General features: G+C 41.4%; 1 protein-coding gene across 2 annotated transcripts in view; it reads left to right on the top strand.

The window, feature by feature from the left end:
• The window catches only part of HMCN1 (hemicentin 1), a 482,637-nt gene that overhangs the window by 445,587 nt on the left and 21,820 nt on the right, over positions 1-15,230 (top strand). The window contains exons 101-102 of one of the 2 annotated variants that reach the window (XM_068240141.1): positions 13,658-13,771; positions 13,907-14,032. In XM_068240141.1, coding sequence (XP_068096242.1) covers positions 13,658-13,771; positions 13,907-14,032 — 240 coding nt within the window. Of the gene's footprint in view, positions 1-2,701; positions 2,802-13,657; positions 13,772-13,906; positions 14,033-15,230 lie in introns of those variants that run through there. The other variant, XM_068240142.1, reaches the window with a different exon arrangement.

Below are 15,230 nucleotides of genomic sequence, written 5' to 3' on the forward strand. Positions count from 1 at the left end.
GTAGTGGTGGTATTTGATAAGAGGCAGTTGTTAATAGCCCCCTACACAAATGTTTTTTAACACCTTGTCCCCCATGTGAGCTGGTACAGCCAAGAGGGCTGAGCCAACCTAAACCTATGTGGGGCTCTGCCATGCTAACCTATACCATCCTGCATGGACCATTACTGTATATGGGAACTCGGTAAGAGAGGGACAGCAAAGCCATCCATGCGGTGATAGGTATTGGGGGAACTTTGGAGGTATCCGTAGCCCCTTTAAATAGGAAGACCCCAAGATGTCTGTCCAGTTTGATGGACATGCTATCTAATTTTCTCATTTGGACCCATCAACCTAATTTGTTATTTAGTGTCAGGGAGCCTAATGGTATTATCTGAGGCCATGCTGCTTAATTATATTTTTTGGTTGCAATACAGGCTACCTAATTATTAATTATTATTACTATTAATATAGTTATTTGTGCTCATGCTGCCTAATTTTTGTGTTCAAGGACATTTTGCCTAATTTTATTATCTGAAGACATTAACTAATTTTGGTTTTTAGGGTAATGTTGTCTAATTATCTTATTTGGGTCTATGATTTTATTGAGCACTAGCTGATGACCCGGCGTTGCCCGGTTATGTATTTGGCTGGTGTTGGCTCCATCCACTTTTCCTAACCCTAACACACAAACACTCAATGACCAAGTTTGTGAGCTTTGGGGTCTTTGGCATCAATAATTTGCATATTCCCATAGAAATCAAACAAATCAGATAGGCTTTTTGTGGCTCCGCCCCTCTCCAGCATTTGAACCCCAGTCAACCAATGCCCAACTGTAACAGGTTTGAGACATCTGCTATTAACAGTGTAAAAATGGCAACAATTTAAATATTACCCTTAAAAATCAACAAATGTATTTTGATCAGCTATTATAGGCTCCACCCACTTCCTTGAATAGTAATCAGTCCCCCAGTGATCATCTGGGCAAAGTTTGAGAACCCTGCCATTAACAGTGTAAAAATAGCTGCAGTTTATATTTTCCCAGTAAAATTTGTTTTGGGCTCCACCCACTTTTTTTGTAACCTGGACACATAGTCACTCAATTACCAATTTTGTGAGCTTTGGGGTCCTTGACATCATTAATTTGTATTTTCCCAGTGAAATAAAACAAATCTAATTGGCTGTGGCTCCGCCCCTTTTCAGAATTTTAACCCCAGTGACCCAAAGACCAACTGTACCAGGTTTAAGGTTTGTGCCATTAGCAGTGCAAGAATGGCAGCAATTTCAATATTCCCCTTGAAAAACAACAGGTGAATTTTGATTAGCTTTTTTAGGCTCCACCCACTTTTCTGAATATTAATCCCAGTCACCCAGTAACCAACTGTGAAAAGTTTGAGAACCCTGCCATTAACAGTGAAGAAGGGCTGCAGTTTACATTTTCTCAGGGAAATCTGTTTTTGACTCCACCCACTTTTTGTAATCTTGACACACAATGATCAAGTTTTGAGCTTTCCGGTTCCTGGCATCAAAATGGTGTGAATGGAAGCTTTTTATCCAGCAAAGAAATCTGAATGTCTGTTTGTGGCTCCGCCCCTTTAGTGAATTTGAACCCCAGTCACTTAATGACCGACTGTAGCAGGTTTGAGGCCTCCGCCATTAACAGTGTAAGAATGGCAGCAGTTTCAATATTCCCCTTGAATATGAATAGGTGAATTTTAATTGAATGTTGTAGCACCCACCCACTTTACTGAATTTCAATCCCAGTCACCCAGTGACCAACTGTGTCAAGTTTGAGAACCCTGCCATTAACAGTGTAAGAATAGCTGCAGTTTATATTTTCCCCTGTAAGAAGTTTGTTGTTTTTGGCTCTGCCCACTATTTCTTACATATAGTCACTCAATGACCAAGTTTATGAGCTTTGGGGTCCTTGGTATCAATCATTTGTATATTCCCATTGAAATTAAACCAATCTGATTGGCTGTTTGTGGCTCCGCCCCCTTTCTGAATTTGAGTCAGTCAATTACCCAGTGACCAACTGTACCAGGTTTGAGGCTCTATTAACAGTGTAAGAATGGCAGCAATTTAAATATTCCCCTTGAAAATCAACAGGTGAATTTTGATTGGCTGTTGTAGGCTCCACCCATTTTCCTGAATATTAATTCCAGTCACCCAGTGACCAACTGTACAAAGTTTGACAACCCTGCCATTAACAGTGTAAGAATGGCTGCAGTTTATATTTTGCTAGTGAAATTTGTTCTTGGCTCCACCCACTTTTTGAAACCTTGACACACAGCCACTCAATTACAATTAGTTTGTGAGCTTTCAGGTTCCTGGCATTAAAAATGTGTGAATGAAAGCAGCTTATCCACCAATGAAATCTGATTGGCTCTTTGTGGCCCCGCCCCTTTAGTGAATTTGGACCCCAGTCACCCAATGACCGACTGTAGCAAGTTTGAAGCCTCTGCCATTAACAGTGTAAGAATGGCAGCAGTTTAAATATTCCGCTTAAAAATCCATAGGTGAATTTTAATTGACTGTTGTAGGCTCCACCCATTTTCCTGAATCTTAATTTCGTTCTCCCAGTGACCAAGTGTGCCAAGTTTGAGAACCCTGCGATTAACAGTATAAGAATGGCTGCAGTTTACATTTTCCCATTAAAAATGAATGGCTGAAATTTGATTGGCTATTTTATGCTCCACCCACTTTTCCTGGATTTGTAACCTAGGTCCCCTCTGGCTTGATTACTGTGACAATGGCAGCCTTTTCCATGTTTTCCAATGACATGAATGGGTGAAATCTGATTTGCTGTTTGTAGCTCCGCCCAGGTAAGCAGGGGGGATGCGAGACCCCCAAAACATATCATCCCAGGTAGTAAAGGATCTGATCTGTATACCAAGTTACACACACACACACTTTCTCACTGGTTCATAAGTCTCTCCAAATCAGAAAATAAAATTTGTGGCATCTTTACAAGACAACTGTTTTGCTTAGTTTACTGAAATGAAACATTCGTTCAACAAGGTAGTTAGACCTTACCCATCCTAACAAACGCTGGCTGTACATTTAAATGGTCTAGCAAAGTCATTTTCATCCAGGAATAGAGATGTCGCGAACCTCCGATTTTCGGTTCGCGAACCTTCGCGGAAGGTTCGGTTTGCGGAAAAGTTCGCGAACCGCAATAGACTTCAATGGGGATGAGAACTTTGAAAAATAGAAAAATTTATGCTGGCCACAAAAGTGATGGAAAACATGTTTCAAGGGGTCTAACACCTGGAGGGGGGCAAGGCAGAGTGGGATACATGCCCAAAGTCCCGGGGAAAAATCTGGATGTGACGCAAAGCAGCATTTTAAGGGCAGAAATCACATTGAATGCTAAATTGCAGGCCTAAAGTGCTTTCAAACATCTTGCATGTGTATATGTTACGGCCAAAACCAGAAATCGGCCAATTCTAGAATTGGCCGGCCGTTTCTAGAACTGGCCGATTTGACGTCGGCCAAAGTCCAAAATGCTGGGAATTTCTGACATTGGCCGGCCAGTTCTAGAAGCGGCCAAAGTCAGTTGGCCAAAGTCCAAAACGCACAGATCCCAGAACATCCTGGGTCCTGTCCAGCACCATGAATGGCACTCGGAACCTCCTCTCTGCTCTGAAAGATACACAACAGCATAATACCCTTCACAGGAAAAAAAAAACGTTCTTTGTCACAGCGAATACACAATCCTGCAACAAATCAGCAGCGTGTCTACTTCTTGACGAAAGCAGACAAATTTATCATCCTGCGCTTTAAAATTAGCTGCTCTGCCGCGGCAGTCGAGTGACAGAGGGGAGAGATCAAATTACAGTGGTGATTAGTGATGGCTGGGTGCGCTTCTCTGGGCGCTTTGCATGGCTGGGGGCTTTTCTGGGTGCTTTGCATGGCTGGGGGGGGGGCTTCGCTGGGCGCGTTGCATGGCGGGGGCTTCACTGGGCACTTTGCATTGCTGGGGGTGCTTTGCATGGCTGGGGGGGGCTTCGCTGGGTGCGTTGCATGGCGGGGGGGGGGGGCTTCAATGCACACTTTGCATGGCTGGGGTGCTTCACTGAGCACTTTGCTGCTGCATTGCTGGGGGTGATTTGCATGTAGGGGGGGGGGGCTGCGCACTTTGCATGGCTGGGGTGCTTCACTAGGTGCTTTGCATGGCAGGAGGGGGGGGGGCTTCACTGCGCACTTTGCATGGCTGCGGGTGCTTTGTATGGGGGGGGGGGGGGCTGCGCACTTTGCATGGCTGGGGGTGCTTTGCATGGCTGGAGGGGGGGGCTCTTTTTGGCTGAGAGGGGGGGGGGCTTTCGTGTGCGCTGGGAGAGTTGCCTGCACTACTCACAGACCTCAGATCACGGCGACCGAAGAGGCGGGGAGAAGCGGAGAGAGGGAGAGAGGCAGAGCAGCGCGCACGCTACCCGCCCGGACCTATACACTTCACATGCGGAAGTGCCAAATGACTGGCGCTTCCGCACTGAAGTGTTCACGTCCTGCGGGTAACTTGTGTGCTTTGCCTCTCTCCGCCTCTCCGGTCCGGTCGCCCTGATCTGAGGTTTGATTAGTGCAGGCAGCGGGGGAGAGCCGAGGGAGCAGGACTTCGGGACTTGGCCGGCCACATACAGCCACAACGAGTTCTGGCCGGCCAAAGTCCGAAATGAGGGGACATTTCTCACATTGGCCGCATCAGCCGGCCACTTCTCGTTTTGACCGGCCAGAACCCGAAGTGGCCAGACTTCGGGTTCTGGCCGTAACATATACATCAATCAGGGAGTGTAATTAGAGTTCTGCTTCACACTGACGCACCAAACTCACTGTGTAACGCACCGCAAACAGCTGTTTGCGTAGTGACGGCCGTGCTGGACTGGTGCGCACCGTGGCGAGAGTGTAGGCCGTGGCGGTTTTCAAGCCCATATGGTCGCCGAGCTGTGGTAGCTCAATGATAGAACAACAGTGACTGTCCAGCTGATCAAATTTGGTCTGTCCACAATGAAGCAATGACCTTATTATCTTCTTGTATGTAGGTAGGCATAGGTAGGTGTCCCAGTAGTTAGCTAGGCATAGGTAGGAGTCCCAGTATAGGTAGGTAGGCATAGGTTGGAGTCCTAGTATAGGTAGGTAGGCATAGGTAGGTGTCCCAGTAGTTAGCTAGGCATAGGTAGGAGACCCAGTATAGGTAGGTAGGCATAGGTAGGTGTCCCAGTAGTTAGCTAGGCATAGGTAGGAGACCCAGTATAGGTAGGTAGGCATAGGTAGGTGTACCAGTAGTTAGCTAGGCATAGGTAGGAGTCCCAGTATAGGTAGGTAGGCATAGGTAGGTGCCTCAGTAGTTAGATAGACATAGGTAGGAGACCCAGTAGTTAGCTAGGCATAGGTAGGAGACCTAGTATAGGTAGGTAGGCATCGGTAGGAGACCCAGTATAGGTAGGTAGGCATAGGTAGGTCCCCTAGTATAGGTAGGTAGGTAGGTGTCCCCGTATAGGTAAGTAGGTGACCCAGTAGTTAGGTAGGCATAGGTAGGTGTCCCAGTATAGATAGTTAGGCAGGGCCTGGCTGGCAGAGTAATAACAATTACCAAGGTCCATCTGCAACAGATAGACCTGTATATTGTCAGTGAGCAACACACACACAAAAAAAACACACATCTGGAAAACATTATCTTTCAAAAGAGCTGTTGAGGGGTGCTATTTTAGCAATAACAATCAGCCAGGAACAAGCCAAGACCAAGAGCCTAACTAATCTTTCCCTAGGAGAACAAGTCTGCAGCAGCTGTCCCTAGTCTGTCTCTAGCAGGCACATGAGTGAGTGTAATGGCCGGCAAACCTGCCTTATATAAGGGGGGGTGGGGCTCCAGGGCTTAGTGTAGCCTGAATGGCTACAATGTGCCTGCTGATTGTGATGCAGAGGGTCAAAGTTGACCCTCATAGTGCATTATGGGGCGAATCGAACTTCCGCAAAAGTTCGCTTGGTCCAGGTGAATGCGAACCCCCAAAGTTCGCCTGGAACCGTTTGCCGGCGAACCGTTCGCTACATCTCTATCCAGGAACATTTTTGAACTAGTTGGTGCTCCAAACAAGACAACCCCTCAGCTCAAATATACATTGTAGCAACATTGTAATATTATTATGCTGTGTCTTGTACTGTTTGATGTTTCTAAAATGTATCATGTTTGTTTTATGTTCTGTTTGAATGGCAGCTGTTGTAATTAAAGTGATACCGAGCCGCCGCTCGGAATCAAAATTGGTAACATACCTTAAAGAGGAACTCCAGCCTAAACAAACATACTGTCATTAAGTTACATTAGTTATGTTAAAATAGATAGGTAATATAATCTCTTACCCACCCTGTTTTAAATGAACAGGCAAATGTTTGATTTCATGATGGCAGCCATCTTTTTGGTTGAAAGGAGGTGACAGGGAGCATGAGACACAGTTCCAACTGTCCTGTGTGCTGATCACCCCTCCCAGTTGCTAGGCAACGTGAATAACAACATAGGAAATCCCATCATGCTTTGCACAGCATCAGGGAAAAACCGCCTGGGCAGATTTCTTTGATGGGGCGGAGCTTAGATAAAAATGCAGCTAAAATGATGCTTTGGTAAGAAAAACAAAGTTCTGATGCTGTGAAACTGTTAAAGAAACACCAAGCCTTTTCAGTTCTGCTGAGTAGATTTTTAGTTCGGAGGTTCACTTTAAGAAGGGGATGCCTCAGGATTCTATTAAGTTTACCCTCGCTGATCTAAAGCTCCCCATTGCTGAGCGCAGCCCACCTCCACATTGGGACTGTGCAACTCTTCTTCTTGAAACAGGGCCATGCATGCACAGTACCATGGAGCCCACAGCACCGGCTTACTGCGCATGCGTGGGTTACTGCGCGGCCACGTTGGAGGAAAAAAAGCTGTGCAGCCCGATAGGATTAGCAACAATGCATTATCACTAATCTTCTGGGGGGCCACGCTCAGCGACAGGGGACAACGCAGCAGGGAGGGAAGCCTCAATAGGATCCTGAAGCTTCCCTCTCTTTAGGTAAGTATCAAATTTTGTATCCAACTTTCAGATTGTGGAAAGAGCTCAGATAGAAAATTAGATTGGGTACATTAATGACCGGTCGCAACTTGTGTTTTCCACTACCCTATATCATTACTTACTGGCAACAATAGTCTGATGAGACCAATGTGAGCTATACTTCTCTGGAAACTTCTGTGTGAAGAAATAAGAAGAAGGTGAGCTTGTTGCTGTGGAGATGTGCTGTATTTTCTTGGAGTTTTATTACTGCGTGTGATGGATTTTTTTCTACTGCTTGAGATGGAATACATGAGTTATCATCAAATAGTCAGTCTCCTCATGGTGTATGGACCCTCATCTCGTTACACACATAATTTATAGATAAAGGGAAGTACAGTTTGAGACTCCCTGATTCAAGAGCATTGGCAAGAATTATACCACAGTAGACACTGGAAGGTTGAGATAAATTATAGAGGACACACTGGAAAGCTGGAACACACTACAATATTAATGACCGGTCGCAACTTGTGTTTTCCCCTACCCTATAGCATTACTTACTGGCAACCATGAAACTAAAGCCTGTTTTCTCATGTGCTCCTCCCCAAGCTCAGCACACACATGCAGGTTTAGGAGAAGCAGCATGGAGTTGGTCTGGCTGCTCCAATGGACGGTGGAGTGTAGAATCCTGGTGGGACTGTGAGTAGGACATACACATTCAGGACAGAAACCCATTGAGGCAGAGGAGGTTGGCTTCATGAACCTGTATTCAACATAACAGTGCTTTCCACTGCAGACTGCTTGAAGCTCTTTCCACAAAAACATTAACTAAAATTACATTTCTTTAACACAGAGGTGTACCATCATGGCCCATACACTACAGGCCTGGGTAAGGCAATTTATTAAAATACTTGAACTATATAGAGAAGGGAAGAGGAGAGTCAAAGTATGCTTAAGATGAGTTCATTTCTAAAGGAATTTTGTGTCAATCTAGAAGGAACCAGGCCCATTCAGAAATGATTAAGACTCATCGTCAATGTAGATAACTTCCCAGGCTACTTCACTCACTGAGGTAAAACCAGGACTGGCTAGGCGTTGCTGAAACTACTGTAAGTAACAATAGTCTAATAAGACCAATGTGAAGCTTCTGTGTGAAGACTTTAAGAAGACGGTAAGCTTGTTGCTGTGGAGATCTGTTGTATTTTCTTTGATGGAGTTTTATTACTGCATGAGATGGAATTTTTTTTTACTGCTTTAGATGGAATAAATGAGTTATCATCCAATTGTCAGTCTGCTCATGGTGTATGGACTTCATCTCATCATCACTGCATGGAATTTTGGGTGCTGCCATAATCACCCAAGTTAAATGCTTCAATTACGAACTACAGACAGAAATTTGGACATCGAAGGCAGGGTAGTTAGTGTAAAGTCCATTGACAATGTAATTTTTGCAAACCATTGACAATCCGATTGATAAGATTGGATAGCGTTGATAGCGCCAGTCGATAACAAACAATCAATTTATCAACTGCTTCATTGATCTGTTTTTCAGATTGATTCTATTTGAAATGATTGGATTAGTTATATTTTCTATTCCATTTATGGGCCCATTTGTTTACTCCTGATAAAATACATTCCTTCCCATCACAGTTATCGAATCAGAAGGTCAATCAGAAGTGTTATCGTTATTGGGAACCTTTAGGCATATATAGAGGAAGGTTCATGTGAGAATTAGAGTACAGAGGGCTAATATAATATCAATATAATTACCGATATTCTGTTATGGGGATCAGGGATAGTAGAATATCAATAATTATACCGATATTCTACTAACCTTCTGTACCCTTCTTCTTACAATAACCACCCCCTATCTATGCCTAAAGGTGCCCAGTTGCCCATTAATGATAGAACTTTAGTAAACAATCAAACTTCAGATTTGTTGATTGCGATAGAATATTGGTAAACTTAACGGTATTCTGCTATCGTTATTAGCTGGCTCCCAGGTAATAACTGATTGCTCATGTAAATCAATAGGCTTAATCATGCTGAATGAATTATTCTAAATGTAGTAAACAAAAAAATGACAGAAAAAGAGAAACTTGCTGTGTTTCTCCATATGCCATTTGTGTTTTTACATTCACTTGTATTGTATTGTATTGTATCACTGCTGCAGGCACATGTTTTAATACATACAAATGTACAATACATGTTATGTACAATGATGCATTCAGTGTGGCCTTCGTATCCATTCATACTAGCAGATACTGCACCCCTTCCAGCATCAGTGCCATATTCCATTCCATGTTCATTTCCATATTAAACAAGTTATTGGCTGTGCCTGTTGGCCCATGACATTCATAAGGCTGAGAAAAATTGAGACAGAAAACAAAGTGTTAGCATGTCAAAAACTGGAAATGAGGATATATGACTTATTTTTCATGTCACTGCAGCCCTGCTGCTTCCAGCGGACAGATTGTAACTGTGGGTATATGACAGACTTTAAAAGAACCAGACAGCTGGATGTCTGTAAATGTGTTTTCTCTGCAGAGGAAATCCATGCTTTTGCTATAAATGCATGAACTACCTAATGACATCAGTGTGTCTAGTTTGTCTGATCAACCACAGGAAAAAAATAATAATATTACAGTCAGTCTTATGGTGTCACCGGTGTAGTGAAGCAGAGCAGACTGTTTCATGTTGATGACACTAACTGCAGACAGCTATCAGAGTGGAGTGAGTTTGTATTTGCGAGTCTTAGACAAGCCTCCTTTTTTTTTTCATCTAATATGAGTATATGAAGCATTCTATCGACATTTAGTCTGTAAAACTGTTATTTATAGAGTTCCGAACTGGTTTTTAGCTTTTTATTACACTATGTTTACTATTATCTGACTGCTTGTCTATGAGTCATGCTACAAGTAATAATATAAATTGTCCTTTATAAAATAATTAGAAAGCAGTCATCTGAAGGTCATTTTAAAGATACATTCTACAACTTAGAAGTCTTTTTTTCCCCAATAATCTGGGCATCTTTATGCCAGTATTAGAGGGAAAATTGTTTGAAGGTGGCTAAATTATTTTTTAGGTGTGTCCCTTTTTTCTATCTCACATTTATTATTTAGGCAATCTTCCTCACTGTTAGTTCAGTTTGACAATGCTCTTGTGCTTTTTAAAGGGAACCTTATGCTATGTACACATGATGCAATTTTCTGACAGATAGACCGATCATTTCCAACTTGTCCGATTGGATTTCTGATTGATTTTCCATTCACTTCTATGGAAAATCGATCTGAATTCAAATCGGACATGTTGGAAATAATGAATCTGACAATAAATCTGTCAGGGAATTACATTGTGTGTACCTACCATAGGAAAAGGGATGAGGAGACTGACATATTTATTTAGTTTTAACCCATTAGCAGCTTCAGTAGAGTTATCTTGTTTGAGATAAGTGCACTGCTTTTGACCTCAGTTGGCCGAACTCCTTGTGCTGTAAACTCTTAGAAGGCTTCTATATCTTTTCTACGAGCAGAAAATATAGAAACTGAAAGCAGAAGTCCTCTGTTATTGTCTCACACTGCCCCCTAGTGACAAGTGGCCATAAATACACATTACAGCAATACTCATTAGAAGCAAGGAAATGTAACAACATGTGCTAAACTAAATTGGCCTGGAGCACTTGCAAGCCTCTAAATAAATTGGCTGCTAAAGGGTTAAACAATACCAGTTGCCTGGCTGTCCTGCTGATCCTCTGCCTCTAAAGGTTCATACACACCTACCAACTATCTGTCCAACTATCTGCCAAACTTGGCTGTTGAGCCCAATACAACTTTTGTTGTGAAACAAGTTGAAACAACTAAAAAAAGTATTTTGCTATTGATCAAACAACTGATACGACGATCAGTCTTATCAGCTTTTTGAACAATAGCAAAATACTTTTTTTTTTATTTGTTTCACAACAAAAGCTGTTTGACAATTGGGCTGCATAAAAGACAGCTGTGTTGTTGAGTATGTGAATGGGACTTAACACAAGTTTGGCAGATAGTTGGACAGATAGGTAGGTGTGTATGAACCTTTATACTTTTAGCCATAGACCCCAGAGAAGCAGGCAGATAAGATGTTTCAGACAAAAATCTGACAAGATTAACTACATGCTTGTTTCAGGGCTCAGATTCAGATTCAGACACTACTGAAGTCAGATTGATCTGTAGGACTGCCAGCAAACTTGTATTGTTTAAAAGAAAATAAATATGGTACCTCTTACTTTAGGTTATCTTTAAGTATTACTAGCATACTAGAGAAAAAGTGTGCATAAAACCAATGCAAGACACACAGGATAGTGCTGTACTCCCAAATGTCAATTTTTACCATTTGACTTTATGTGTGAGTTAAAGTGCATCCCCTCCTGATTCCATTCCCCTTTCCATTTAGGCTACAATGCCAGCATTTCAGCTAAAGACAGCTCGTAACACATTGCTAATGTCCTCAGCACTAGCTTTTTTGACACGTTGGTCCATGACTTGCATGGCAATCGCCACACTGTGCACATAAAAGAGATGACTGACCTCATTCATGGTGGCCACACACTATACAATTTTGTATATTTCATTTAAATTCAAGAATTACATGAATTTTTCTGATTGATTGTAAAATTTAAAAAAATCTGACCAATGTACAACGCACATGTTTAATTTTACCCCAATTATGAAGAAAATAAAGATTGAAAACTCTGAAAAAATCTCTTGGGTCTATACATTAAGAAATTTACAATCAACCCTACACCATTTAATTTTCATTAAAAAAAATCTTAATAAAAACTTGAGGTTGTCTTGTCTTAGACGTTCTAACGTCCTGAAAATGAATATCTTACCAAGTATTCTTCTCTGTTCCAGGCTATTCCTATAAATATTATTAGGAACTTCTTTACTGACCTTAGATCTCATATACTTAGATTCCTTTAGCAAGACAAGAAATCTAGATGTAACTACAAATTGACCAGGAGAAAAAAATATGGTTATATTAGTAAGGCCTCTTGCACACTGCATGCATTTCAGATTCCGATTCCGCTTTTTAATCTGTTTTTACATCCGATTCCGATTCAGATTTTTAATCTTAACTGCATGCTGCATTTTTTGATCCGTTTTTCTGTTGAATGTATTCAAGGAAAATCGGAAACGGAATCGGAATCGGAAACGGAATCGGAATCGGAAAACGGATTTGCAGTGTGCAGGGAGCCTTAGATAGATATTCCTTATCTCTCCAGATGAATAACACCAAATAATTGGAAAGTATTTTATTCAAGTACAATTGTTAAGATGACAACGTGTTTAACAGGTTTTACCGTGCTTCTTCAGGTACATAGACAAGTGCCTTCAAAATGGCTTTGTGGAGCCTCTATAGTGCACTTGAGTGATTGCAAATCTAGATTTTCTTTCAATGAATCCAAGGCAGAAATAAAAATCTCACTGTGGGTCCCTACATAAGACTGTATATAAAAAAGACTAGTTTTGCTGGATTCCTTAAGATATCCTTCCTATAAAACATTGGAGATCTCTGGAGATGCCTGCCTAAATCAGCCCTTTTGAGTGTTCTTTACCTTACGTCTTAAGTTTTAGGACACGTGGGCCCATATGCAATTAACGTTTTCTCCTGAGTTTTCTCCTAGGTGATATTTTTAAACTTAAATTGTCAATAAAATGCATTTTAAACTAGGGATGCTCATTTGGATTCTGCGGAAATGCAATTTCTGAAATTCCAATCGGAAATTGCATTTCCACATCGGAATGCGGAAATCGGTAATACAAGTGCGGTAGGCGGATTTCTGCCAACTTTAACATTTATTTTCTCAAAAACTATAAGGTTTTTTGGAAAACTTTTTTTTGCATCTTGCATAAGATTCAGTTTAATAAACCCTAAAAATGTGGTGTTTCTAGGACTTACTAAGGCTTTGCTATTAACCACTAAAGTCGGCGGATTTTTACTGTAATGTAAAATGCAGAAAATCTGCATTATCCAATATGCAGTAATTTTAAGCCAATCAGAAGACTCAGAATGAATAAACCAATCAGAGAATGGGGATTTAGGCGGAATTTTCTGCATTCTCTGATTGGCTTATTCATTTTGCGTCTTGTGATTGGCTTTAAATGACTGCATATCGGATAATGCAGATTTTCTGCATTTTATATTACAGTAAAAATCCGCTGACTTTAGCGGTTAATAGCAAAGCCCCCTTAAGGCCTAGAAACACCAAATTTTCAGGGTTTATTAAACTGCAAGATGCAAAAAAAAGTTTTCAAAACGACCTTATAGTTTTTGAGAAAATCGATTTCCGGCGGAAATTCACATCGGAATGCTGAAATTGGTAGTGGAAAGCGGAATTGGTAGCAGTAGCGGTAATTGGCAATGGTGGAATGCGGATTTACTGCGGAATCGGAAATTGGCATTTCCGACCATCCGTATTTTAAACCATCAGAAAGCGATAAAATACTCATAATAATTTTGATATTACTTTGCACTTACTTCTGTTACTTTTTGAATTGAAAAGTGCTTGAAAGTTATTTGAAATAGAATAAGAAAAATTATGCCCTAGAAGAAAACTCTGGAGAAAAAGTAAATAGCATATGGGCCATGCTCTTTACTTTTGCCATCATATTTCTGTTTTCTAGACATTAATGAATGTCAAGAGCAAAATCCTTGCCATCAACGCTGCTTTAATACCATTGGAAGCTATCACTGTGGATGTAATCCAGGCTATCATCTGAAAGGCAGAAGATGTTTTGGTATGGATTATGTAAAATATGTTACTTTGTATTTCTGTAAAAAAAAACATGTCCATGTGATTTGCATTTAGAAAACACTGATTATGTTCAATATAGGACATTAACTCATTAGTTGAAATTTGTACTTCCCTATAGATTTAAATGAATGTCGTCAAAATGTATGCACACCTGACCAACTTTGCAAAAACACACGTGGTAGTTATAAGTGCATAGACCTTTGTCCCAGTGGGCTGACAAAGGTTGAAAATGGATCATGTGTAGGTAAGTGACTTTTTTGTAATAATAAAAATACTATAAGAACACAGAGAGCCTAATATAGTGCAGTATGTACTGGAATTAAGTGGAAGTATAGAGTGTGAGAAAATAGATACTCACAAACCAGGTTACCCTCCAGGTAACCACTGTCAATGCAGGTGAGGAGATTAGACTTGTCCTCACTCAAGATTAAGAAGTTGCTCTCTGTAGATCAGAAAAGAAAGGCGTATATAGCCCCTCCACCAGTCCAGGGGTGGACACAGTGCTTGTAAATAGAAAACAGAGGCGCCAAAAGGATACAAATATACTAAAATTTGTAAAAATGTTTGGGAGGCAGTGGTGGACTTACCTCCAAGAATCAGACATAATAACTGTCAATTTAGAAAAGACATAAATTTATTGTAAACTCCCAAAACATTTTTTGTAATATTGATGACCTGCAAATTGTATGTTACTAACAACATAGTAAACGATGCATAGAAATATTAATGTCATGGAAAGAGATGCATATTACATACACTACATCAGTTCTGTTGTATTCTCCCAGCTGTAAGATGTAGTCACATTACTGGACTATATCTCCCAGCACGTGCTCCGGCGGCTGGGGGAATGGGGCATCACTGTGGCTGCTTTGAACTGCAATTCTGTGGCATCAGGAAAGGTGTGGTTCACCAAGTAGAACACATTTCTCAGTCCATCCTAAACACTTTCATGGATATGGCCCTCGAGTACTAGAGTTGGACACCTGTGCTTTAAAGTGTACCTGAGATAAAGAATACACAATGATTTATACTTACCTGAGGCTTCTTCCAGCCGCCTGCAGTCTGTCTGCTCGATCATCATCTTCCTGATTCCCTGCAGTCTCCCGCAGGCTGGTCAGTAAATTCCTAAATGGTCCAACCGTGGGCCACTCTGCAATGCGGCTCAAATGCTGTACAGTACATACTTATGTGCAGTGGAGTGGAGTGCCACCAGGACATTTTAAGCAGTTAGATGGATGTTCAATTTGCTGTAAGTATCCATCTTTGGGGTCTGCTGTTTGCAGGAAATGTTAAATAATTGTTTGCAAGAAAGGTTAGAAGACCATTTCCTGCTGATATAAATGAGAAAGGATATGATACCATCAGATACCATCAACTTGGCAATTTCCCAGGGCCCCTGAGTCAGCTGATGGGTGCCCAAGCCAGCTGATAGACTCCAGGTC

The sequence above is a fragment of the Hyperolius riggenbachi genome, chromosome 6, assembly GCF_040937935.1.
Source record: "Hyperolius riggenbachi isolate aHypRig1 chromosome 6, aHypRig1.pri, whole genome shotgun sequence".
Taxonomy (NCBI): Eukaryota; Metazoa; Chordata; class Amphibia; order Anura; family Hyperoliidae; genus Hyperolius; species Hyperolius riggenbachi.